The sequence below is a fragment of the Erpetoichthys calabaricus genome, chromosome 8, assembly GCF_900747795.2.
Source record: "Erpetoichthys calabaricus chromosome 8, fErpCal1.3, whole genome shotgun sequence".
Classification (NCBI taxonomy): domain Eukaryota; kingdom Metazoa; phylum Chordata; class Cladistia; order Polypteriformes; family Polypteridae; genus Erpetoichthys; species Erpetoichthys calabaricus.
In genome coordinates this window covers 159,087,214-159,112,692 of record NC_041401.2, presented here as the reverse complement: position 1 = coordinate 159,112,692, position 25,479 = coordinate 159,087,214, and the positions used below count along the sequence as shown (strand labels likewise).

Genomic DNA, 25,479 nt, shown 5'->3' with positions numbered 1-25,479 from the left:
ATAGGAGCTGTTCTAAGAAGAAACCGTCAAGACATCAAAGGACCAATAACCTCTAATCAGAACACTAACACCAGCGAAACAAATATTAACGAGAAAACAAGTATAAATCAGGAAAGAACATCTCAACTGCAAACACAATTAACCAGAATATCAAAATGTCAAGTAAAACCACCAGAACGACTCATTGAGACATGTTGAGGATTAAAGTAACATTTTCAATTAAGAAATGCTGAATTCCTTTAACAGTTGTGCTTTTTATACATAGTTTGAATGCTGGATGTATGCCTGAAATGTTCTGGATAGTTCAGTTGTTTGAAGTGATAAAGAATTAAACGTGTGCATTTATGGAGTGATTTCTCAGTCTTAAAAGCTCGCTTTTTATTAAAAAGGTAAATGCAAACTGTTTTCATTCTGAAGGGCACAAACCACGTTAGATTTCAGCCGTTAAACGCGCAAAAATGTCGGTACACCAGATAAATAAGCGCAACATATTATCAGTTGTATTGTATGCTTACAATACATATAGAAATGTGCCTTGATTTAAACGATTGCATGTCTTGGTGGGTTTGCGTAGCTTATTGTCAATATCTTTACACCTCTTTTTAAGACTTATTGACTGAAACGGGCTTTCATGAAAAAACTTAGGGCTTTGCTACAAGATACACCCTCCACAAGTTAAGGAAGTAAAAATAAAATGTATATATTTCTGTTTTATTTAAACCTTTTAAGTTCGTATGCATAGCCCCATTTGGCTGTTTTAGGTTTTTTTTTTTCTTCAGTAATATTTAATCTTCTTAAAGAAAAACAACATATGCATTTTACTTTTTTTGTATCTCTTTAGTAATATTTTAGTGTAAAAGGATAACGAGTATTTAAACCTTTTATGTTACTTTATAGTTATTTTACACAATGTTGAAAAATTAATAAGAAAGCTACATATTTTGGCAGCTGCTGCTTTAATTTTCAATGAAATGAAAAAAGCTCTCCAAGAGAAAACCTCAATGAAGGAGAAACCCTCATTTATAAAGGTTTGCTGCAGATGACTTAACTGAAAATAAATGAATAGTTCCTATGTGTATAATACATATTTATCTATTTGACTTATGCCTTTATTCCAGCAACTTGCAACATCTAAGGTACAATTTGTTACATTACTTTGGTTTTTTGCAGCACAGGCAGGTGAAGTGACTTCCTCAGGGTCACACAGTGGTGTCAGTACCAGGATTTGAACTGACAAGCTCCGGGTTTGCTGAAATATTACTGAAGAATGAAAAAAAAACCGAAAACGGGCAAATGGGGCTATGCATACAAATGTCCATCCAACCATTATCCAACCCGCTATATCCTAAATACATGAGCCAATCCCTGCCAACACAGGGCACAAGGCAGGAAACAAACCCCGAGCAAGGTGCCAGCCCACCGCAGGGCGCACACACCCACACACACCCACAAACCAGGGACAATTTAGAATCACCAATGCACTTAACCTGCATGTCTTTGGACTGTGGGAGGAAACCGGAGTACCCGGAGGAAACCCAGACAGACACGGGGAGAACATTCAAACTCCACGCAGGGAAGCGAACCTGGGTCTCCTAACTGGCACCTTTCACTGCACCACCATACTGCCCGCATACAAACTTAAAAGGTTTAAATAAAACAGAAATATATACCTTTATTATTACTTCCTTAACTTGTGGAGGGTGTATCCTGTAGCAAAGCCCTAAGTTTTTTCATGAAAGCCCCTTTCAGTCAATAAGCCTTAAAAACAGGTGTAAAGCTAAACTTGCAGCACCGCTATTCAATTACACTCGCCTAACGCCTCTCCTAAGGGGACATACTGTGGGATCTGGGCATCCGTCAAAGCACCAATCACAGGCCCGATTAGAAAGCGGCAAGCTGTGATTTGTCGTCTCCCTCCCATGTAACAATCACTGCCCGTGTTACAACGCACTATGTATGTATGTATATATGTATATGTGTGTGTTTATGTATGTGTGTATATGTATGTGTATATATATGTTGATATGTGTATATATATATATATATATATGTATATATATGTGGATGTGTATATGTATATACAGTAATCCCTCCTCCATCGCGGGGGTTGCGTTCCAGAGCCACCCGCGAAATAAGACAATCCGCGAAGTAGAAACCATATGTTTATATGGTTATTTTTATATTGTCATGCTTGGGTCACAGATTTGCGCAGAAACGCAGGAGGTTGTAGAGAGACAGGAACGTTATTCAAACACTGCAAACAAACATTTGTCTCTTTTTCAAAAGTTTAAACTGTGCTCCATGACAAGGCAGAGATGACAGTTCCGTCTCACAATTAAAAGAATGCAAACATATTTTCCTCTTCAAAGGAGTGCGCGTCAGGAGCAGAGTCTGTCAGAAAGACACAGGAAAGCAAACAAATCAATAGGGCTGTTTGCTTTTAAGTATGCGAAGCACCGCGGCACAAAGCTGTTGAAGGCTGCAGCTCACACCCCCTCCGTCAGGAGCAGGGACAGAGAGAGAGAGAGAGAGAGAGAGAGACACAGAGCGACCGAGAGACAGAGAGAGAGAGAGAGAGAGACAGAGAAAAACAAAACAGTGAAAAATCAATACGTGCCCTTCGAGCTTTTAAGTATGCGAAGCACTGTGCAGCATGTCGTTTCAGGAAGCAGCTGCACAAAAGATAGCAACGTGAAGATAATCTTTCAGCATTTTTAGATGAGCGTCCGTATGGTCTAGGTGTGCGAACAGCCCCCCTGCTCAATCCCCCTACGTCAGGATCAGAGAAAGTCAGCGCAAGAGAAAGAGAAAAGTAAGCTGGGTAGCTTCTCAGCCATCTGCCAATAGCGTCCCTTGTATGAAATCAACTGGGCAAACCAACTGAGGAAGCATGTACCAGAAATTAAAAGACCCATTGTCCGCAGAAACCCGCGAAAAATCCGCGATATATATTTAAATATGCTTACATATAAAATCCGCAATGGAGTGAAGCCGTGAAAGGCGAAGCGCGATATAGCGAGGGATTACTGTATATATATATGTATATGTAGATATGTATATATATGTATATGTTTACATAACCTCTTTAACACACTACTTCGCTGCGAAGCGCGGGTATTTTGCTAGTTTCAAAATAAAATACAATTTTACTGCAGGAACTCCACAGGACCTGCAAAACAGCAAAGGCCAAATCGTGGTCTTACCTTAAAATAGAAAGCAGAAAATGTCTGAGCTGGAAGAAACTGGTAGATGCTCTTAGCAGAGCACAATTAGCAGACATCCTCTGGAAAGCAGCAGTCACCTCTTATGGGTCAAAGGGTCACAGAATTACAGAACCTGAAGCAGGCACAGTAAAGGCCACTGTGTGCAGCTCAGTCTTTGGTGACACCTGCATGTCAGAAGGCAGTTCGTTCAAAATTTGGTTAAAGAAGAAATGTTTCATTTGGCTGAAGAGTGGGCCTTTTCTATCTGCTCAAGAACTCACAACATAATGACCCTTTGCATCTTGACCCATGATCATTTCTAGCACTGGCAGATTGTCACAAAACCATTACCTGACTGGTTCTCAGTGAGGTTATTCCAGTCATTCTCTGCTCTGAAATGCATTAAGCAAGCACAGAACTTGCAGTTTGATGGAACCTAAGCTAGGAAGTGCAGTCTTCTTGCAAGTTGGTCCAGAATGAAGCCCTGTACACACTTAATTCGTTTTCATTTAAAAACATATGTCTGTACATTTTTGCTACCCTGTCATTTGACCCCTGAAAATGAAGGCTTTTAAAAAATGATCCCTAAAGCCAAACACTTCTGAAAAAGAAGTATCAGTTTGGACGAGCATAAATGTGGGTTTTCGAAACTCTAATCACACTCGGAGTGGTTTGTGTTAATTTTATGGCTCTTCCCAGACTATATCCTATTACAACGGCTTTATTCACTGATTGCGTACCCTTCACAGAAGAAAACCATAATCCAACGTAACAGGCATAAAAGAGTTGCTTTCCATGGCACTTGTGGCGAGTACCCATGTACATCTAAATTGCAACTGGTAAAATTTGAATGCTGCATACATGCATAAAAAGCAAATTACTTACCAGTCAGTTTTGCAATAAATCCCATGGCTGGCGTCAATACCGTTATACAGAAAAAGTCACAGCTCTGTGAAAATCAGACTGTAAATAATTCAGTCAACATTTTCTGCCTTTATTACTTAATCTGTTCAGTAAGGAAAAGCGCATTCCACAGCGAAATTAAGGCACTTAAAGTGGATGGGTGTTGAATGCAACTGTGCTGACAATTATAAGACAGACAGACAGAGAGAGACACGAAGGCACACACCCATTTATTTATTTCGTCAAATGTGTTAGTTTTACAAATGTTCTTAAACATGACATGCCATTTTAACATTTAATCCTTTTGATATCTGCTTTTAAAATGTTGATATGAGTTTTAGAATTTGATATCAGCATTAAAATTTGATAGCACACTTATAAAATGGGATACTGCATTTTTGAAATTTGATATCACTTCTGAAATGTGATAACTTAAATGCTTCATGTATGAATTTTAAACTTACATTTTTGCCTTTTGATATTGTGCTTTTGAAATTTGATATTGTGACAATGCCGGTTGGCTCCACTCTCCGACTTTTGTTTGAACACAACACCATGCGACCTGATGAGGAAAAACGCACAATGCATTGCAAGGAGGAGATGCAAAAGTGAACTGTGCTTTTATTAAAAACAATCAAATGAACAGTGCAGTTGCTCCAAAATGAAGCAATAAATAACGTAAAAATAAAAAGGTGCTGGTGAAGGGTAAAAACAGTTCATTTAGAAATCCATCAAAAACAAGGAGGTTAAAAACCAGACACAGCCCATAACAAACAGTGAGCCCCAATGCTTTCCTTCAAACCCGGCGGAGGAGACGCACGCCGACAGGTGCTGTCAACTTTCATTTTGAAGCTCCGTTCCCGACCGCCCTTCCTTCGGCATCAACGGGGCAACCCAACGAGCCAGACACGCCTCTCCTGGAAGAGCCGCTCCCCAAGGAAAAACGCGCAGTAGGAGTGGCCCTTTCACGGCCTCCAGCTCCCACGAACCTGCCTGTTTGTCTTCCTTTTCCTTTTAACCTCCGTCGTGTTTCTTGACTCTCGGTCACCGGCCAGTCTGTTTCCCTCTCAATCCTCCGATCTGTCTTTTTTCTCCCCTCCTGCACTCACACTTCCCTTTTAAAATGAGGACGTGGCACAGCAACCACAGTCAGCAGCTCCCGACACCAATCTAGGTGAAGGCCGAGCGATACTGCACCTGCGCACTAAGTGCAGGGCCGTCCGCTCTCGCCACGGTACCACGCCCTCATTCATAAACGCGAGTACAACAATTAGAGTTATTTATTTGTTAACAACTCCCCCACCTGCCGCAGACCTCCCGTTACCACGCATATGAGAGCTTAAAATGCTAATATACTATTTATGCATTTTAAACTCTCACATCACATTTTGTCATTTTGATATTACGTTTATGAAATTTGATATCCGGCTTATAAAATCTAATACTGTATCACACTTTTAAAATTTGATATCGAGCTTTTAAACTGTGACATCAAGTATGAGGATGTCGATATCAAATTTCAAAAGCATGGCATTAAATTTTAAAAAATTGATATCAAATTTCAAAAGCTCGATATCAAAATTTAAAAGTGTAATATCAAATCTCAAAAGCTGGATATTAAATTTTATCAGCCTGATATCAAATTTCACAACTAGGAAAATGGATTATGGATTATGGCGTACCATATTAGCATTAAACTCTCTTTTTTGAAATTAAGTTTCCAAAGCTCGTTATCAAATTTTAAAAACTGCATATCAAATTTAAAACCGATAATACTAGCGTTGTAACTGAATTTCTTTTTTTTCTATTCTGAGTTGTACGTGCGCCGATACTTTTGAATGCTTTACACGTGTGCACGAAGCACACAGAAATAGGATTTTCACAGGACTGTTTTTTTTTTTAGCTGCACGGTCCCAATGTGCGCATGCCCAGTGTAGGCAAAGGCCACTGTCATATGCGCGTTCGGGCACTTCAGTGTGGGCGGAGATTCAACGATGCGAACACTCCAGTGTGGACTGAGATGGCTTACGTTTAAAAAGTCCGGTAGTATGGACACCAGCTGCGTGTGAAGCCAGCATATTTGCTTCTTTCATGAGCTGCCAAGAAGAAACAAGCAATTAATCAGGCTTGTCATCAACAGATAATATTGCTTGGCATTCCTACTTTGGGGTTCATCAGTTCCAAAAACCTGCTAATGCCTGGCTGCTAGTAAGAACCAATCTTGGCTTTGGTACCTGCCCACCGTAGGGCACACTTACACACTGCTTCAGGGCACGTGTCCATGTGAGCTTTAAACTCTTGTGCAGCCCATAGCAAATCATTTAACAAACCTTTAAAACATGCAGCATATACTGAAGAAATAATGACGCTTCATCTCAGACGTCAGCATTCTCTGAAGATGTTTAATATGAATTGGCATTCTCCCTGGGTGGGCTGCAGGCCCCCCCATGTCTTAAAGTTCTGTGATGTACTGATTCCACTATCTGACTTGTGCTTTTTTCCTTCAAACTTGCAGTAAATCAACAGAAATGGGGAGGGATGAAGGGGGGATTTGGGGTTAGGAGAGAACGTTGTTTCCTAAATGCAACTCGAGCACTATGATGATGTAGTTGCAGTTAAGTGTCACTGAACTTTAAGCATCAATGGTGTCTGTTATGTTAACTCTTCTGTTTGTGGTTTTCTTGCACAGGATATCTAGGTGCAGCTAAGGGTGTCCAGTTGGCAGGGCAGGGGTGGGTATCGCTGTTTCACTCACATGTTGTCCTCTCTACCTCATCTGATGGTGAACGTTGGCACATGCTCTAAGCAATTTGCTGCAGAGTGTGAAGCGCCAGTGATGAGGATCAGCACCTCCAAGTTTTGGGTTAGAAAAATGTGGATTGCTCTCTCTAGGTGTCTCAAGTATAAAACGTGTGGATTTGAATGTGAAAATGTATGAATGTAAAAAACAGGAAAATGAGTAGGGCCACTTCACACGCCTGAGCTCCAATTGGAAAAACAAAAGAAATGTAACCAATTGCATCTCAGATGTTGTAAGTCCATCCATCCATCCATTTTCCAACCCGCTGAAACCGAACACAGGGTCACGGGGGTCTGTTGGAGCCAATCCCAGCCAACACAGGAACCAATCCTGGGCAGGGTGCCAACCCACCGCAGGACACACACACACCAAGCACACACTAGGGCCAATTTAGAATCGCCAATCCACCTAACCTGCATGTCTTTGGACTGTGGGAGGAAAATGGAGTGCCCGGAGAAAACCCACACAGACACGGGGAGAACATGCAAACTCCACGCAGGGAGGACCTGGGAAGCAAACCCAGGTCTTCAGGTCTCCTAACTGCGAGGCAGTAGTTCTACCCACTGTACCACCGTGCCGCCCATGTTGTAAGTCACCTTGGATAAAGGCATCAGTCCAATAATAAATAGTAATAATATTATTAGGTCAGTCCGGCTGCTTACATTTGTCCAGGACTCAAATATTCCTGTATTAAATCAATTCCTTTTTTTGTCTGCATTTCCAAGTGACTTGGCTTCTGTTGATGGTCATTGCAAAACACAATTAGCTCTTTTGAATTGAAGCAGGTAATCAGTAGGAATTATGCAAAATATAAATGTATTCTCAAAATTAGATGTTTGCTCAAGTACAGTATTTCTTTTTGTGTTTGCGTTAGTTATATGTAGATCCCCTTTAAAGTCCACAGATGTGAATGTAAATACAAAACAGTGTTTGAAGTGAAGCTACATATTGTAGGTGGCACACGGGTTAGACAGGAATCCCGACCAGGAATGCGGATGGTTCCTTGCCCGGACGTGAGGCTTTCAAGAGGTCAGTCAGACATCCCAGTCAAAGAAGGGAAAGGGGCCATACCCTGGACAGCGCAGGCAGAGGAGATTTCTTGATTTCTTACCTGAATGGGAGGCCCTGGACAAATGGACAGGCATCATGACTGGACATATTTCCAGTATCTTCCCTGGCCAGAAGGACCATTTTTGAGTAGCGTTTATTCCCCCCAACCAGGCACTAGGTGGCAGCAAGCCCTCCACATCAGCACCTATCCAGGAACCAGCAGGTAATGCTGGGAGGTATTTTCCAGCAGCACAGCCCTGCTAGGGTCCATGGGTGCCACAAGGGGGCGCTGCAGGGAGATGCACGCCTTAATATATTGGACTTCAGTATGATTCGGAAGTACGTCCAAGGCATAGCAGCCCTGGTACTGCAAGTACGCCCAGGTCCTCAATATTAGGGACCGCACAAGCTGGGAGGGCAGAGAGCAACACTCGACTGGAGGAGGGCAGTGGAGAGAGGAGAGGTGATTGTGAAGAGAGAGATCCTGTCCTTTGTGACTTTGTTGGAGGTATTGTGGTTAATAAGCCATCCTGTACTTGAACACAGGACTGTATTGTGTGATCGTGATGGGGTCTGGGGCTTACTGGTGTCCTGTGTGCTACACTGACATTTTTAACCTGAAGACTGAGGGGCACAGAGCATTAGCCTACACATTGTAACACACCTTTTGTGGCTTCCGCATTAGAAATTCGAGCCCCACTATCTAAGACTGACATTTGTTCCTTGATCGAAGAGCAAAGGAAGGAAGAGTTGATTTTCAGTGCTGCAAACAGGGATTGGGGGGTTGATAGAGTGGAACGAGGGTCCAAGATGCAAGCTGGTTTACATCCAACAGTGGCGGTAGTCGACAGTAAAACACAGCACTTGCTAACCACTGAGTTTCGCCAAATTTTCTCTTTCCATTTTACATGTCCAGGACTCCACCACATCTTCAGTTGTCCATCTGTCCCATTGGTACTATTCATATTATCATCAATCACTTCTGCTGCACCTTTCATTTGCTTAAAGCACTCTCTCAGAAAAGTAGAAAGCATGTAAGCTAGCATATTACAAAATACTGACAAAAACAAAAAAAAACAGGCCAATTTTCTTGTTTCTACTGTATAATGTCACCAAACTTCAATCATATTGTGCTTTGACCACAAATCGTATTCCTACTATTTCTCTATGAGGTTAATTTTGTTTTCTCAGCCTAGTGATGGATTGTTTTTACCTGCAAGGACAGCTCGTTTGACCTCATATTTAGAGTTCACAGCAAGAGCATCCAAATGCACACATGGAATCAACTCCAGACCTTTTACCTGCTTAATAGTTAATGAAGTAATAAATAAATTGCTCCCTTCTGGTTATGGAACAGCTTGTCAGCTAAGTGTTCATATACTTTTGCACCCCTGGAAAAATTGGTCAGTGGCCATGTAGAAAATGGCTACAATTCCTAAACGGTGCATACAAATATTTTTGGTAAACCCCTTAAAATAAAGCTGCAGGTCTAAAACTTCAACCACATAATGATTGCTTAATTTCAAATCCATTGAGGTGGAGTAGAGCCAAAAAGTATGAAGAATGTGGAACTGTCCAAATACTTGTGGAACAAACTGTACATATAGAGATAAGGCTCAATTTAACTAACTACCAGGCACAGTGAACAAAGGTTAAATAATTGTTAAACAAATAACAAAAATATTGCAGACATATAATGTACAACATTAAACCATAAAGAACTACATTATCCACATAAGACACTACATTTATGCATTTAAGGAAATAAAATAACAAGGGGGATTCAATAATTTCTCTACCTCAGTAGGAGTTTTCAAGCAATTTAGGATTTTTTCTGTTTAATCCCCCGATTGTTCGATATACTTCATCTACTTTTCCTGCAATGACTAACCCCTTTGAAAAAAAATCCGTTTGGCATTCAAGCCAGGATTTCACAGCTGCCTTGACGTCTTCATCACTTGAAAACCGCTGTCCATACAGAGATTTCTCCAAAACTTGGAACAGGAAAGGATTTGTGGGAGCTAGGCCAGGACTGTAGGGTGGACAGTTCAGATGCTGGAACCCACATTCTTGGATGGCAGCCGGTGACTGATGTGACATGTGAACCAGTGCTTTGTTGTAAAGAAGCTTACTTGATTCACACAAGGACTCTCCTGACCTCCTGTCTTTTGGAATGTTAGACTCGCACTCGGGCACAACTGTCAGGAGTAACCTGGAGACCTGTCACAACATTCTTACTGATTTTCTTTAAAGCTCAGGTAAATTATTGAACACCCCTCATAAGAATCCATTTTTGAGGCAGTTCTGACAGATGTAACTGAACTGCAGGAATCTAAAAAGACGTACACATAACCATTATAGCTGGTCTTTTAGCATTGATTTCAGTAACAGCAATTTATAAAGCTAACATTTACATTCCTGTCCCCAGTTACTTGATTAGTGAACACAACCTATGCACTCAGCTTGTCTTTTTACAGTGGTTTTCTATTCACCTTCGTAATGCCTGTTCACTGTTATTATGGCCTACTTCACATCACAGGCTCACATCTACCCAATGAAAAATTGCAGCTGTCTACAGAATCTTAAAAACAGCAATAGCCCTAAAAATGGCTACTGCACGGACCACACAAACCAATTAACTTGTAACAGATTCATTTTTTGTTTTCTAAAAAGATAAATCATGGAACAATTAAATGCAACTGTACATTTATTTTTAAATGTACCCTTTATCATACTGCAATCTAATGTTTATGGGCATAACTATGGATAACAGAAGAGACCCTTCATCTTGCCTTTAAGACATGCACACCCTAAAATACTACGTTTGGCTAGGAGATTCTGCATTGGTAAGTCTGAAGTCCTTTTGTCCATGAGCTGAGACAGAGGTAGACAGACAGGACTACTTTTCCAGCCTCACACCTTGTTGTGTTCTGGTAACTTCCTTCATTTTAAATTTATGGGACTATGAGAACAGTGGTTAGGAAGTCAGGGCATCGCCCTCCCTTAGGACATGTAAGTTAATTTATGAGGATCTTGGTGTTAATTCATCTGCTATGCACAGCAATTAAATCTGATTCCATATTCGTCAATTAAGCCTATTATTTCATCTAGATACAAATGGGATAAACAGATGAAACTGAAATCATACTAAAGTGTAAGCATTATACATCTACTTCCAACACAAAGGTACTTCAGTTCACTTAACTTCAGGCTTTGTATATGTGCAAAACCACAGGAATTTAACAAAATGTTTTATATTTCCAAAAGCCTGCCATGCGCAAGAATAATTTTTTGCAGGCTGTGCAAAAACCTGGGTAATTTTTGGGGAAATTTAATCTATCAACTTCAATATATTCTTTGTCATGTAACACTAGAAATCATAAGTGATGCTTTTGGTACTATGTTTTTAGTATTAAGTATAGCATTACACTTTTTTTTAACCTTTTCTCACAGATTTTCCTCTCTGCATGAAAAGTTACAATAAAATATATTTTCAAGAGTTGTCAAAACCTCTTCTCTCACATGGCGGTAATTATTTAGTGTTTCTTTTATTTTGATCTGCTACACATTTTTATGATCCATGTAATCATTATGCTTATTCAAGGATGCAAATAGCCAAAAATACAGAAAGAAATTCTTAAATATTATAAAACCTGAAAGGAAAAAAAAAAAAAAAAAAAAAAAAAGGTCTTGACATTGTGGAGAGCTCTACATTCAAGGAAGCTGTTGAAGAATCTAAGTTTGTTTTAGTTAACTTTTGAACAATGACAGACCTGGCTAAAATTGAAAATATTTTTACAATAATAAAACTACTTGATTTAATGATGCAATACAGATTATTCTGTTCTAGGTTAAAATCCACAGGGAAATGGCACACCTCTATGAAATGCAACACCTTTACACATTAATGCACACTCTTATTTACAGGAAAGCAAATATTTGATCTCTTACACACAATAACAATTAAATATTACAATCCAAATTTTTATACACAAATGTTTATTGTCAAATAAACATCCCATTAGCACAATAAATGGAATATTAACCTTAATAAAAGATGGTCATAATACAGATTTGCTCCATAGAACATTAACAAGTATACTTCTAATGCTCACCATTTATGTGAGATAACATTACTTGCACGCTCTTCACTGTTTCTGTTAAGAAATCAAGTGTATTTCCAAAAACTATTGACTCTTACTGTACACATTTGTAAAACAATTACAATGGCTGCCTACCATCTGCCACAAGAAACAGATTCAAAGCAAAAAAAGGACCTGTAATCCTATAAAATGATTTAAAGACAATAAAAAAGAAAGATGTCTTGGTCAAAGGAAATGGTTATAAGCAGTACTCCAGCTCATAACGAATGTAGGTGTTCTTTTCATCATTATATACACGTGGATAATGTGCAATCAGAGCATCTTGTGAACCAATGTAAATAGAGTTGTAGATCTTCCAATAAACATCCCTCACTTTTCTTGCTGGATGAAATAAACCCTAAAAAACAAAAGTAAGGAAATTATTATAGCCTGATAAGAATCTGAACAGTGTTGTCAATGTAGTCCCTAAATTGATTATTTTATCCATTAATCATTTAAGATCAGCAACGGAAAAACTTACATTGATGTCACATAAATGCAAATATTAGATTAATAATTAATGTATACCACCAGAGTGGCCGGATACAATGTATAGAATTCCAAAAGCGAATATCAGGCACAGATTCAAAGTATGCAAAATACATGCACTGGATTTGAAAAAGATCAGGGTAGAAAAACCAATTGTCATTTTGCAATTTAAACCTATATCAAGATTACATGGAACCTGTTTCAGAGTATTAGTTACAGGCCAAAATATACAAGTAGCTGTTTAATAATCATGGTCATGATTAACAAACTATGACTATATCAACTTGCGTAAAGGCATTTCCAAACACCCATTGCAAAAAAACATGCAACAAAGAACGGCATCACTTTTGCATTTAAGGCTATATGGCTGGAGGAAAATGAAATGGAAATCAAATACTTATCACTAGAAAACATTGTTCTAGTGTTCTTATAGTATGTAGTCCATCATGATTTACTCTGAAATGTACCTACTTTAGTCCCAACATTAAGATCAAGTTTTTAAAAGCATTCTACAAGTATATTGTAAACATTTGAAGCTACACATAAATGTGTTTCTCTTTTACTACATACCTGGAGGCAGTACTGTAACATACGACAAGGTCCAATTGCAACTCGTAAACCTTCTAATGCTCCCATGACAGCCTGAATGACATGGGGCGATGTTTCAAAAACATTCGGCCACACATAGTTTAGCAAGTGATTCAGAGAGTCTTCACAACCAAACCCATAGACTCCAAGAGACATGTGCTGAACCACTGCACTTGCAGTCTGTCTGTGCACCAAATCCCTGTGAAAGCAAATATAAAATGAATTTTAAAAAAAAGGAATGTCTCAATTAAAATTATTTTGCATGCCTTGTATGTACTGTCCATCTTTCAATTCAAACTATATTAATATTAGAATATTAACCAGGAGCACAAGATATCCACAACTTTAATTTCACTTTTACGGCTAATTGTCTTCTGTAATTTTTTTGCCAATTTTGCTGGCTCATGAACTAAAAACAATAGAACTGCGATTTTCATTATACTTTCTGTTCAAAGACTCCAAAAGGAACTAATGGTAGAGTGCACAAAATTACTGGGATTACACCTTTTAATTTTTTAATTTCTTTCGCTCTAAATGATTTACTGATTTCTTCACCATGAAGTTATACTGTATGCTGATGACTGTATATGACTGTACAGATGTAGGAGGGAGTGCCCAAAAATAGCCAGAATCCATCCCTGGCACGCAATCTAGACTTAGTTGTGAATTTCACCGCTAGGTGTAGCATACTTAAAAGTATTCTGTGGCAGTCTGCCAAGTGATGTTGCTTTATATTGTTTGTACTGAATTCCATGTCAGTTTTCTTGGTGCTTATTAAGCGTGTTGTGTGATTTTTGTGATGGGTGATCATAAAGAACAACAAGTTTGTGTTCAATTTTGTTTTCTCTTGGGGAAAATAGCTCCTTAGACTGTAGTGATGCTTGAAACTGCTTTTAAAGAGGAAGCTTTAAGTAAAACACAGGTCTGTAAATGGTTTTCACATTTCAAACGAGGGGGAATGTAACTTGAAGACCAACCAAGATCGGGCCTACCTTCCACAATTAGGAATGACGAAAATCTTTAAAATGTTTGCAATGCAATTTGCGAAGATCATCGACGGACTACTGAAGAGATTTTTGAATTGACTTTGTGTGTCTTGGAGTTCTTGCCACCTTTGCCTGATCTTGCTCTGTGTGACTTTCTTGGTCCCGCATATGAAAAAAGAACTCAAAGGAAAGAGTTTCTGTGCCGCGAAGGAATTCAAAGAAACATCGCTGCAGGCATTAGATAACGTTCCTCTTCAGCAATTCCAAAAATGTTTCCACCAGTGGGAAAACTGTTGGGACAAGTGCATTCTTTCATATGGACAGTACAGTAGATCCCTGCGAAGTCGCGGTTCAGAGCTCGCGGCCTCAGTCATTCACGGATTTTTCCTTAAAATCTGTCTAATAATTGTTAGCGGAAACCGCAAATATCCGCAATTTTTATGGCTTTTTTCGTGGAATTACTGTACTGTAGAGAGAACAGAAGCAACTGTAGAGGAAAACGCGGCTTGGGATGGTGAAAGTAGCCAATAGAATTTGAAACTGCAACTCCCAGCAGTCCGTTCAGGGGCACTGGGGCTGTTGGGGTCATAGGATGTCAGTGCGGCTTTTAAAATGGGGGCCGGTGACCAAAAGCAAATAAAAAAGTTTTTGTAATTTGTGTTTCAAGTTCCTGTCTGTCTGCCTTCTGTTGGGTTACCTGTACTTATACGTTTCGTGTTTGGATTGTCTGCCGTATGCCTGTGTACATGAGGACTGTAAGTGGATTCATGCCTATCCTGCGAATAAAGGAACGCTCCTGAACCCGTCTTCACCATTTCATGAACTAGCAGTAGGTCTATCTTTACATTCCCATTCAATGTGCAGATGTCTGGACCCTCTATTCTCATCATTACATTTCATCTGTTGACATTTTCATGATTTACTGTGTGTGTTTTGTTTGTGCTTTGTTGTATTTAATGTGTAATTGCCGTAAGGGGAACAGGGGTGGCATTGTTGTTTTCATTTATTTCATTTGTTTTCATTACATTTTTTATTTGCTGTTTGATTACTGGTTTGCTTCATTTTTGTCTCTGTGAGTGCGTGTGGGTCGGGCCAAGGCTGGGTGCATTCCTGGAATCTACACCATAAAAATAAATAAATCACCGTCTTCTCAACGGTGTAAATCTTAGTGCCACCAAACCGCTACGGCGTTATTCATTTCACCTTGCTGCTGATTGACTGTGATGCATCTCCAGCTGAGTGTTCTCATGGCTTCCGTTTTGTTCCTCTTAACCCTTAAAACACCACAACTGGCTATAGTCGTTTCCCAGTGCCATTTGCGAACACGCAGGAGCTGATCAGTCAGTGCCGTACATTCGTTGAGAAGCCAGCTCATGACCACAGCCAGCCCCCTTGTGAGCAGGGGGGTTGAAAACACTCCTAGAAGTCATGGACACTCCTCAAAAAACTCTCTTAAAAAATGCTGATAGACTACCTTTACATTGCTCCCTTACTTGCTGGACTTACTTGCGGCTGTTCTGTCGCGTAATATGCTTCTTGTGCGACACTACGCTTACTTAAAAGCCTGAACAGCACCCCATCCTTTCTGGCTGATTGCTCTGTTTCTCTCTCCTCTCCCAGACATCCTCTGCTCCTTGTAAGGGGTCCCATTCCATCCCGTTACATTGCTCCCTTACTTGCTGGACTTACTTGCGGCTACTCTGTCGCGTAATATGCTTCTTGTGCGACACTATGCTTACTTAAAAGCATGAACAGCACCCCATCCTTTCTGGCTGATTGCTCTGTTTCTCTCTCCTCTCCCAGACATCCTCTGCTCCTTGTAAGGGGTCCCGTTCCTGTTGTTCTCCCCTATGATGTTTGTCTATTCTTTAAATCAAGAACTAACTGCATACTGAGCTCGTTTTACTTCTGAAAGAGACATGTTTGTCTGAAGTGTTTGAATAAAGTTCCTGTCCTACAATCTCCTGTGTTTCTGTGCAATTCTGTGACACAAGCCTCACTGTCCCTGGGACTGAGCCGCTGTACTAGACTAGCTTGCCAGCGTCAGCGCTTACCTCTGTGTGCTTGCGTGCAGCCAATTCAAGCGCAGTTGGCTCAGTGATTTACTGAATTTCATCCATAGCGTCAGTTGCACCTTCTACATATTGTTCCAGTAGTTTTTTAAATAGTTTTTACAGTTCATTAGCAGTAATTGTGATGCTCTTTGTATGAAAAAAAAAAGTGTTCCGTTAAAATTTCACTTTTCTTTGTGAATTGTGACGTTTATTTAAAAAGTGCAGGAAAAGAGTATTTGGCATCCAGGGATGCATTAAACCCCAAGTATGTGGCAGTTTAAGGGTTAAAGCCCGAAGATGCCGCCGAAACGCCCTGCACCTTCTAAGGCTTCTGGCAATGAAAAAACACTTGCATGAATTACGGTACATACAGCGGTAACATCCTATTTTACATTCTAGCACTGCGGGTGACATATCAGTACAGTACTGTACAGTATACGGGTTTACCTTTGCACTCTTTATTTTTAGGTAATGTATTAAGCTGAGTTTGAAGTTAAAGTATTTTGAGGGCATATTTAGGGTTTAAACTATAAAAATAGGCATTTTTTTAAACCACATCCAAAATTCGTGTTTTTTCACAATTCACGGGTGTTCTAGGAATGTAACCCCTGTGAATTTTGGGGGTGTACTGTACTTTGAAGAAGACTATAGTTTCAATCAGTAAATTCAAATTTCAACTATCACAGTAAAGGGTCTGAACACTTGCATTAATGTGATAATTCAGTTTTTTTACTTTTAATACTTTTGCAGAAATTCCTAAAACTCTGTTTTTGTATTGTTATTCTGGGGTATTAACTGTTATTTGACTAAGGAGAAAAATATTTTAAATGATTTTAGCATAGGGCTGCAACATGGCAAAATGTGGAAAAGTGAAGGCAGACAGGCACTGAATATATACATAATACTGTACACATGTATACATACACAAATACACCACATATCTTTTTATAATAGCATACATTTGGAAAGTGAGTCATATAATCAAAAATGAAAAATTAGCAATGATATTTAAAAGAAAACTGCAATGTAATTTTTAGTACACCAAAAAGTCTGAAAAACATCTACTATATACCTGTCCATCAGTGCATCCTCCAACAGTGGCGTGACAGCATAAATATAATCCTTGCCCATTTCTCCAATGTACTCAAACAGGAAAGATAGTGACTTCAGCACACCATTCTGAACATTAAGTTCTGGGACTCTATATTCATTCATAAGTGCTGGTAGAACAGTAAAAGGTGAACAAGTCTCTGCCACTATTGCAATAGCAACAGTAGTACAAACACGATTTTGTCTTTCCTGGACCTTCAGATTATTCAGTAATGTTGCCAGAACATCATGAGGGCTAAAAAAAAAAAAGAAAAAAAGAAAATAGTATTAAACATAGCCATGATTGTATACAATTAAAATTATGACCAACTAGCAAAGTAATTCAAAATGTCTATCAGAGGTCAAAATTGAATTGCTCTGTGCCAAACAAATATTAGCATAAATATTCACACACAGTCTGGCAGATGAATGCCAAAGTTGTGCTAATGACTCCAGCTGTCATAATGAAAATATCAATTCATAAATCAATCACACTACAACCTTTTACTGGGAGATTCTGGAAAAGTGTCAATCAATTCCTTAATCTAAATTAATTTCTTTTTGTTGATTGATAATCAGAGGATCATCTGGTAGGATTATAACAACTCACTAATCCTCTATAGTTGGGTACAACTTAAGAATTAAAAAGTTGCACAAACTGAAAACAAAATAAGCCAGACTGGCAAGGAGAAAAAAATCTCGGTTTACTTATAACATGCCATTCTCAAACTTGCTTAATCCAATTCAGGGATACAGCACTTATCCTAGCAGCACTAAGCACAAGGCACAAAATTGCCCCGAACAGGATGTCAGTTCACTGCAGGGCCGACTCAGGTATTTGCCCATTGTCTCACAGGCCAATTCACAATCATCAATCAATCAAACCTGCAAATCTTTGAGAATGTCAGAAGGAAAGCCCACCCAGATAAGCTAGAGCATATACTGTGAAATAAAATTTAATATAAGGTTAGATGGAAATTTCACAATAAGTCAGTATCGCCCAAGTTAGAAATACAAGAGGCAAGTTACGTTAAAATGCATATAAGGCTTAACAAATGAAATATGCAGACATCATAAAACTATAATTAGCGAGATTGATTCTCTTACTCCACATACATAAAGCTACTCTAGGATTTAATGAAGAATACTGCAAAAAGTTACACATAGGAAGTATATAATCATATATACAGTAATTACATAATTATTCAGTCCTAGAAATGTATTTTACAAATTGTGAATTCTAGTTCCTCTAAACATTTACATAGTGCCACACAGATGTTCAGTGTTATCATAAAAACCTGTTTGACAAAGCTACGTATAGTGGATAAATATATTACTTACTTTTTCATCAAGGCAGTAATATGTAAACTATTTTTTTTCAATTTTGCTTTTAACAATCTTGGTAAATAAAAACAAATCTCATTTAAAATAAAAATGGACAATGATAAAATAAATGTCTGCCAGCTCATTCATTTCAGTACTGGAAAATAATACCTATCCTGATAATATTGGGCAGAAAGCAGAAATATTACTATACAGGGTCCCAGACAATTACAATGACACCCTCAGCCACGCAGCCACAATTTCCTACACTGGCAAATTTATACTTGCCTGCTAAAATAATTTGCAAGAACTTGGGAAATCGTGAGGAAAACTAAAGTAAAATACTAAATAATTTATACAGCTAATTTAAAAAATACTGAAAAAATATTAAAAGAAAAAACTGTCTATATTAATATTTCTTTACACCACAGTCTGGCAATCTGTAGAACTGCTAAATCAGAAAACCGCCAAAAAACAGCTAATTATAAATTTAGCACTTTTGCACAGATTCAAATAAACATCTCACGCCAGACAGAAATAAAATGAAAATGATTTACATTATTAATACACATACATGAAAAACAGTGCCAGGGAATTATATGGTTACTACTTACCCAATAGCTTTCGCAATGTAACCAAATGTATTCACAGTTGCTCTTCTAATTGCCTTTTTATGAGCTTTCAGCAGTTCCAGGAGTTCAAAGCAGATTCGCATCCACTCCCTGGCTGAGACATACTCTGCTCCTCTGAGGGAAAAAAAGTCAGAAACAATTAATACCACACTCTCTCAATGTAAGAAGTGGTACTAATTTTCAGACCAAAATGCAGGAGTGGCCTACAAATGCACAATGTCTTTAAAAAATGCTTGGCAAGGCTGCAACCTACAAACAAGGAACAAATGATGTTTACGAGGACAACATGAGAGCTAAAACTTTAAATCTCACTGGACTATAATCTGGTCATCACTGTTAACATATTTTAGTTATCAAACACATGTTGCCCCATGCTTTTCTTTAGTAGAAAATGGGTCCAAAATCAGCTTTTCAGGCAGTGCACTGATTTTACAGTGCAGGGAGATATACAGTCATATGAAAAACTTTGGGAACCCCTATCAGCCTCCATAATAATTTACTCTACCTTCAACAAAAAAGATGAAAGTGGTATGGTCTTTCATTTCCTAGGAACATCGGAGTACTGGGGTGTTTTCTGAACAAAGATTTTTAGTGAAGTAGTATTTAATTTGATTTTTTAATTTGTATGAAATTAAATGTGAAAAACTGGCTGTGCAAAAATGTGGGTACCCTTGTAATTTTGCTGATTTGAATGCATGTAACTGCTCAATACTGATTACTTGCAACACCAAATTGGTTGGATTAGCTCGTTAAGTCTTGAACTTCATAGACAGGTGTGTCCAATCATGAAAAAAGGTATTTAAGGTGGTCAACTGCAAGTTGTCCTTCCCTTTGACGCTCCTCTGAAGAGTGACAGCATGGGATCCTCAAAGCAACTCTCAAAAGTTTTGAAAACAAAGATTATTCAGTATCATGGTTTAGGGGAAGGCTACAAAAAGCTATCTCAGAGGTTTAAACTGTCAGTTTCAACTGTAAGGAATGTAATCAGGAAATGGAAGGCCTCAGGCACAGTTGCTGTTAAACCCAGGTCTGACAGGCCAAAAAAAATATAGGAGCGGCATATGCGCAGGATTGTGAGAATGGTTACAGAAAACCCACATATCACCTCCAAAGACCTGCAAGAACATCTTGCTGCAGATGGTGTATCTGTACATTGTTCTACAATTCAGCGCAATTTGCACAAAGAACATCTGTATGGCAGGGTGATGAGAAAGAAGCCCTTTCTGCACTCACGCCACAAACAGAGTTGCTTGTTGTATGCAAATGCTCATTTAGACAAGCCAGATTCATTTTGGAACAAAGTGCTCTTGACTGATGAGACAAAAATTGAGTTATTTGGTCATAACAAAAAGCGCTTTGCATGGTGGAAGAACAACACCATATTCCAAGAAAAACACTTGCTACCTACTGTCAAATTTCCTTCATGCTGTGGGGCTGTGTGACTAGTTCAGGGACTGGGGCCCTTGTTAAAGTCGACCGTTGGATGAATTCAACCCAATATCAACAAATTCTTCAGGAAAATGTTCAAGCATCAGTCACAAAGTTGAAGTTACGCAGGGGTTGGATATTCCAACAAGACAATGACCCAAAACACAGTTCAAAATCTACAAAGTCATTCATGCAGAGGGAGAAGTACAGGAGGCATCTACAGGCTATTATATTTGCAAAAGGAGATCATCTTAGTTTCTATCAGACAAGGGGGCTCCGCCCCCTGCTCGCTTCGCTCGCCTACCCCCAGCGTTTTGAATCCGTGCCCGCTGGGCAGCCACGTGTGAGGATGACGCACGTTTAATACAGAGTGTTCGCCCGTGTCACTCTGGGGCCCCCCCACTGTTAATACGGAGCTCCGTCCGTACTATTATGCGATGCATTGTGGACTACTGCGGACCCCGTAGTGTTTCCCGTTTCAGTTTGTATCTCGGTCAGTCGAGCTTTTGTTTTTGAAACTTGAATTCCGGTCTTCATTATCTGTAACCTGCTGTCCATGTGTTTGGCCCCCTCGTTTAACCTGTTTATGACGTTTTACTTTGCTTTCTACTCTGTCTTTCATTTCTGATCTCGCTTTATTCTGCTTTTGTTTCAATGACACCTGGTCCGTGGTGAATATATTTTCCCTTTTTCGAGTACTAATTTTCATTTGTTTACGATACTGTGATGTTTATCGTACTGTTAATAATGCATCACTGTAATGTGATTCACCTATGCTGTATAGTTTGGACGTGTGAGGATGACGTATGTTTAATACGGAGCGTTAGCCCGTGTCACTCTGGGTCTCCCCACTGTTACTACGAAGCTCTTTCCGAACTATTATGCGGTGCATTGTGGAGCACTGCGGACTCTGTAGTGTTTCCCGTTCCACTTCGTATCTCGTTTAGTCGAGCTCTTTCTTTTTGGAGCAGTGCCTGCCTGGTCTGCGGCATTTCAGACGCACGTTGTAGGCGCCTGCGTTCATTAATTATATCCAGGCAGGCGCGTGTTTGTGTCTCGGTCACTTGAGCTGTGTCGTGTTGAATCCGTGCCTGCTTTGCCTACGCAGTTTGAGACGCGCGTTGTAGGCGTTCACGTTCATTAGATCTGTCCACGCGGGCTCGGTGTCGAAGCTGTGTTAGTTGTTGAGCTGTTTGGTTTTGGAGCCGAGACAGTTTTGCTTCCGCGGTTTCAGACGCGTGTCCGTACCATCTCGGGTTTGATGTATGAACCTTTGTGGACTCCGTAGTGTGTCCCGTTTCACTCTGGGGCGGGGCGTTGACTCCTCTTGTTTTACTATGTCTCCTCCTGCGCTTTCACCACGCATTAGTGCCACTCACAATATGGCGGCGACGCCTGCGCCTTCCGTATTATGTCGGTTTTTACCATGCTGTGTAGGTGCCTTTGCCTTTTGTACTTTACCACACCTTCCGGGTCCGCCTCCGCTGTGTGGTGTGGACGTTTAACTGTCGTTGTTTCTGCCTTTATATTCTGTATCTCGGTGTGCATGTGTTTCGTGCCTAGGTTTTTTTGAAGCTGTTGCATTCTAGTTTTCATCATCTGTAACCCGCTCTCCATGTGTTCGTCCCCGTTCTTTAATCTCTTTATAAAGTTTTACTTTGTTTCCTATTCTGTGTTTTATTTCTGACCTCGCTTTATCCTGCTTGCGGCATGTCAGACGGTTCGTAGTCTTTCTCGTTTTACTCTGGGGAGGGGGGCTTTGTTCTGTAACCTGCTCTCCATGTGTGTGTCCCTGTTCTTTAACTTCTTTATGACGTTCTACTTTGTTTCCTACTCTGACAGTTCGTAGTCTCTCCCGTTTTGCTCTGGTGTTTGGGGGGGAGGGGGGGGCTTTGTGTGGCGCCTGCGCACGTGCGTAGTCTCTCCCGTTTCACTCTGGGGGGTTTGGCTTTTGCGTCCACGGGCAGGTCCCTGCGTCCATATCCGGTTTACCATTCTCGTTTCGTAATATGGATAAGGATGTCACATGAACCAGTACTTTGGCATTAGGTTGATACCAAAATTCTGAAATTTTTTTTACTGTATGGGTAGTACCAAATTAAATCAGTGAAAGGCACAATAATAAGTGAGAAAAAAAACGCACGGCTGAAGTTACCTATTTATTCAGCTAGCTACTTATTTGCAAAAATGGCTTAGTGAAGATACATCACTGCATCAAAACATGAAAAGAAAAATGGCCAAGGTCATGTCTGGAAATATTTTGTGTTCAGCAGACAATTGTAGGAATTGTGTTATTCTTTTCTTTTAATTATTATTTAAAAAAAAAAAAAACAACAACAAAAAAAAGACACACAGGCTTTTGTTATTGATTTTACCCCATTATCAAGTTAGTTCAGAAACAGGTTTGTGCATGCTTGGAGAGCACTATAATGTGAGTGAGCAGAGTTTTAATCACTCAAGTTGCAGAGTCATAAAGATGTAAGAAGAGACGGAACAATGGAAAGATGAATTGTTTTTTAATATCAGGTCCTACACAACCCCTAACAAGGAACAGAGCCTTTGCATTCATTCTAGGTAACACTATAACACTATATACTATATGTATTGTTTAATACACATAGCAGGCGCTATATTTGTGTCATTTATATGCTTTTTCAATCCAGAGTAACGTTTATTAGTATAACCCCCAAAAATGTGACGAACATAATATTCACGTCATAGTATATGAAAGGTACACTGGCAAATGTAATGTAGTCCACAAGTTATACTGCAGGTTAATGTTTAAACTCTGGATTTTTACACAGGCTAAGCAATAAAGTCTTAATAGCCTTACAAGGTACTTTAAAAACAGCACAAGAAAGTAGGTTTCACAACTTCTGAGTAAATTAGTATGAACAAATGTTAAAAAAAGAAGGTACAGATCTGGAAAATTAAAGCACTAGTATTTTGCAACATTTGAAATCTGAATCAATTTGACTCATCTGTTAAATATTATTCTTGTACATGGTAGGATTCTACTCTGTTGGGCCCTCAAGCAAGTCCCTTAACCTGAAAATTGATCCTGGGGCACTGTACAAAGGGCAGACACTGCACTACCCAAAGGTCATGCAAAAAGACAGTCTTCACTTGGGGATTAATGAACTATATCAGAATAATAAAAAAAAAAAATCTAAATGATGCAATTATACTTTATAAACTATGCTGCAACATCTCTGTGATTATAAAATTCCCACCATTTGTTGCATTACTGGTTGAATCACCAAGTCCACCACAAATTAAAATTCAAGCCCTGCATTTCACGTTGATAGCTATGAATTCCAAAAGTGTATTAAAATAATTGGGTAATTATTTGATGCATACACCATTACCATGCATTACTAACAGTATTTAAATAACAAAATTCTGCTACACAATATTGTTCACTTTTAACCTTTAACAAAAAAAAACTGAATGGAATTTCTGTTTCTGTGGTACTGAATATCATGATATTTTATTGTTATTGGTATCAAACACAAAAATGTTAATATTGTTGACATCCCTACTACCAACTGGTATAAAAATTGTGCAAATCAGTTGGCAGCTACCAATAAAGGAAAAACACATACGCGCAAAATATTGTACTGTTTGTGTGTGTATTATAATATATGCACTCATAGCCAACAGCCCACATACTACAAGAGTATTTTTACCAAATTTCATGTCATTGCAATGCAAGAATATCACAGAAAAATTCAAACATTTATGCAACACTGAAATCAACAGGACTCAACAAACCACCTGTAATAATCATAGCTCAATCCATTTTCTCTCAAAACTTGCTTCACCAAGGTTTGTTTGCTTTCAAGTAATTTTTAGCTTTTTAATGAACATTACATTAACCACATAATGAACTACTGTAAATACAACATATGCATATTCAATAAAGCAAAACTAAAAAAAAAAATAATTACCTGTCAGCAATTCTTCCAACTAGATCAATGCAATTTTCTTGAACCTTCTCATGCCTATTCTTTAGAATGGGAGTTAATCTGGGTAGCAAGTCCTTTATTGGTGGAGTCATCTTATGCATACCTTTGGAAAATAAAACAGTAATTTTTACAATGAAAATGCTGCAATTTGAAAAGAATGCTTTACCATTAAAAAGATTAGATAAATCCATCAGGATTGAACACAATCCAATTGTCTCTATTCTTGTTCCTACTTACACTACACAAGTATTGAATAGTTGCAGGCTTAATAGAACTACAAAGTCTAGGCCTAAAACAGCAGAAAGATGTTTGACACAGGAAGCTTTTTATTGAGTACATCTGAAAAAATGATTAACAGCACTCAGTACACTTCTCATAAGCAGCAGCTTTTTAGGCTACATGTTGCGTGTGTGTGGGGGGAGGGGGTATCGGCAAAAAAAAGACAAGGACAGTGAACTTGAGCTGCCGAAAATAAGGTATTAACTATTGTTAATAACAGGACAAAATCTTACATAGCTGTGAATAAAGGAGATTTATAGATTGTTTTATTATGTTAAGAATAAGATTTTTCATAGTTAATAAGCTCATATGTTGTTTGAATGTTTACTGGTATAGAAGTTTTTTTTTTCTATTTTATTATAGGAACTAAACTAGGATTATTTCAGCTAAGCATAAGTGGACATGCCAGCAGAGGATCATATGTTACCATGACAGACAGTTCATTAAACACTATTGATTCTTTCAATATTACCCCCTAAACATTAGATGATACGGATTACTTGGGAGTCCAAAACTACTGTAAAAATAGTTCCCAAACAGTCCCC

The 25,479-nt window shown here is 38.9% G+C and overlaps 1 protein-coding gene across 2 annotated transcripts in view; it reads right to left on the bottom strand.

The window, feature by feature from the left end:
* Positions 1–11,938: 11,938 nt before the first annotated feature.
* sf3b1 (splicing factor 3b, subunit 1) overlaps positions 11,939–25,479 on the bottom strand; it is an 84,372-nt gene continuing 70,831 nt past the window's right edge. For both annotated transcript variants that reach the window (XM_051931048.1, XM_051931049.1), the window contains 5 exons: positions 24,638–24,758; positions 19,242–19,373; positions 17,288–17,560; positions 13,158–13,374; positions 11,939–12,456 (listed from right to left, as the gene is read on the bottom strand). In XM_051931048.1, the coding sequence (XP_051787008.1) occupies positions 12,298–12,456; positions 13,158–13,374; positions 17,288–17,560; positions 19,242–19,373; positions 24,638–24,758 (902 nt within the window). In that variant the 3' untranslated portion in view covers positions 11,939–12,297. The remainder of the gene's footprint in view (positions 12,457–13,157; positions 13,375–17,287; positions 17,561–19,241; positions 19,374–24,637; positions 24,759–25,479) is intronic.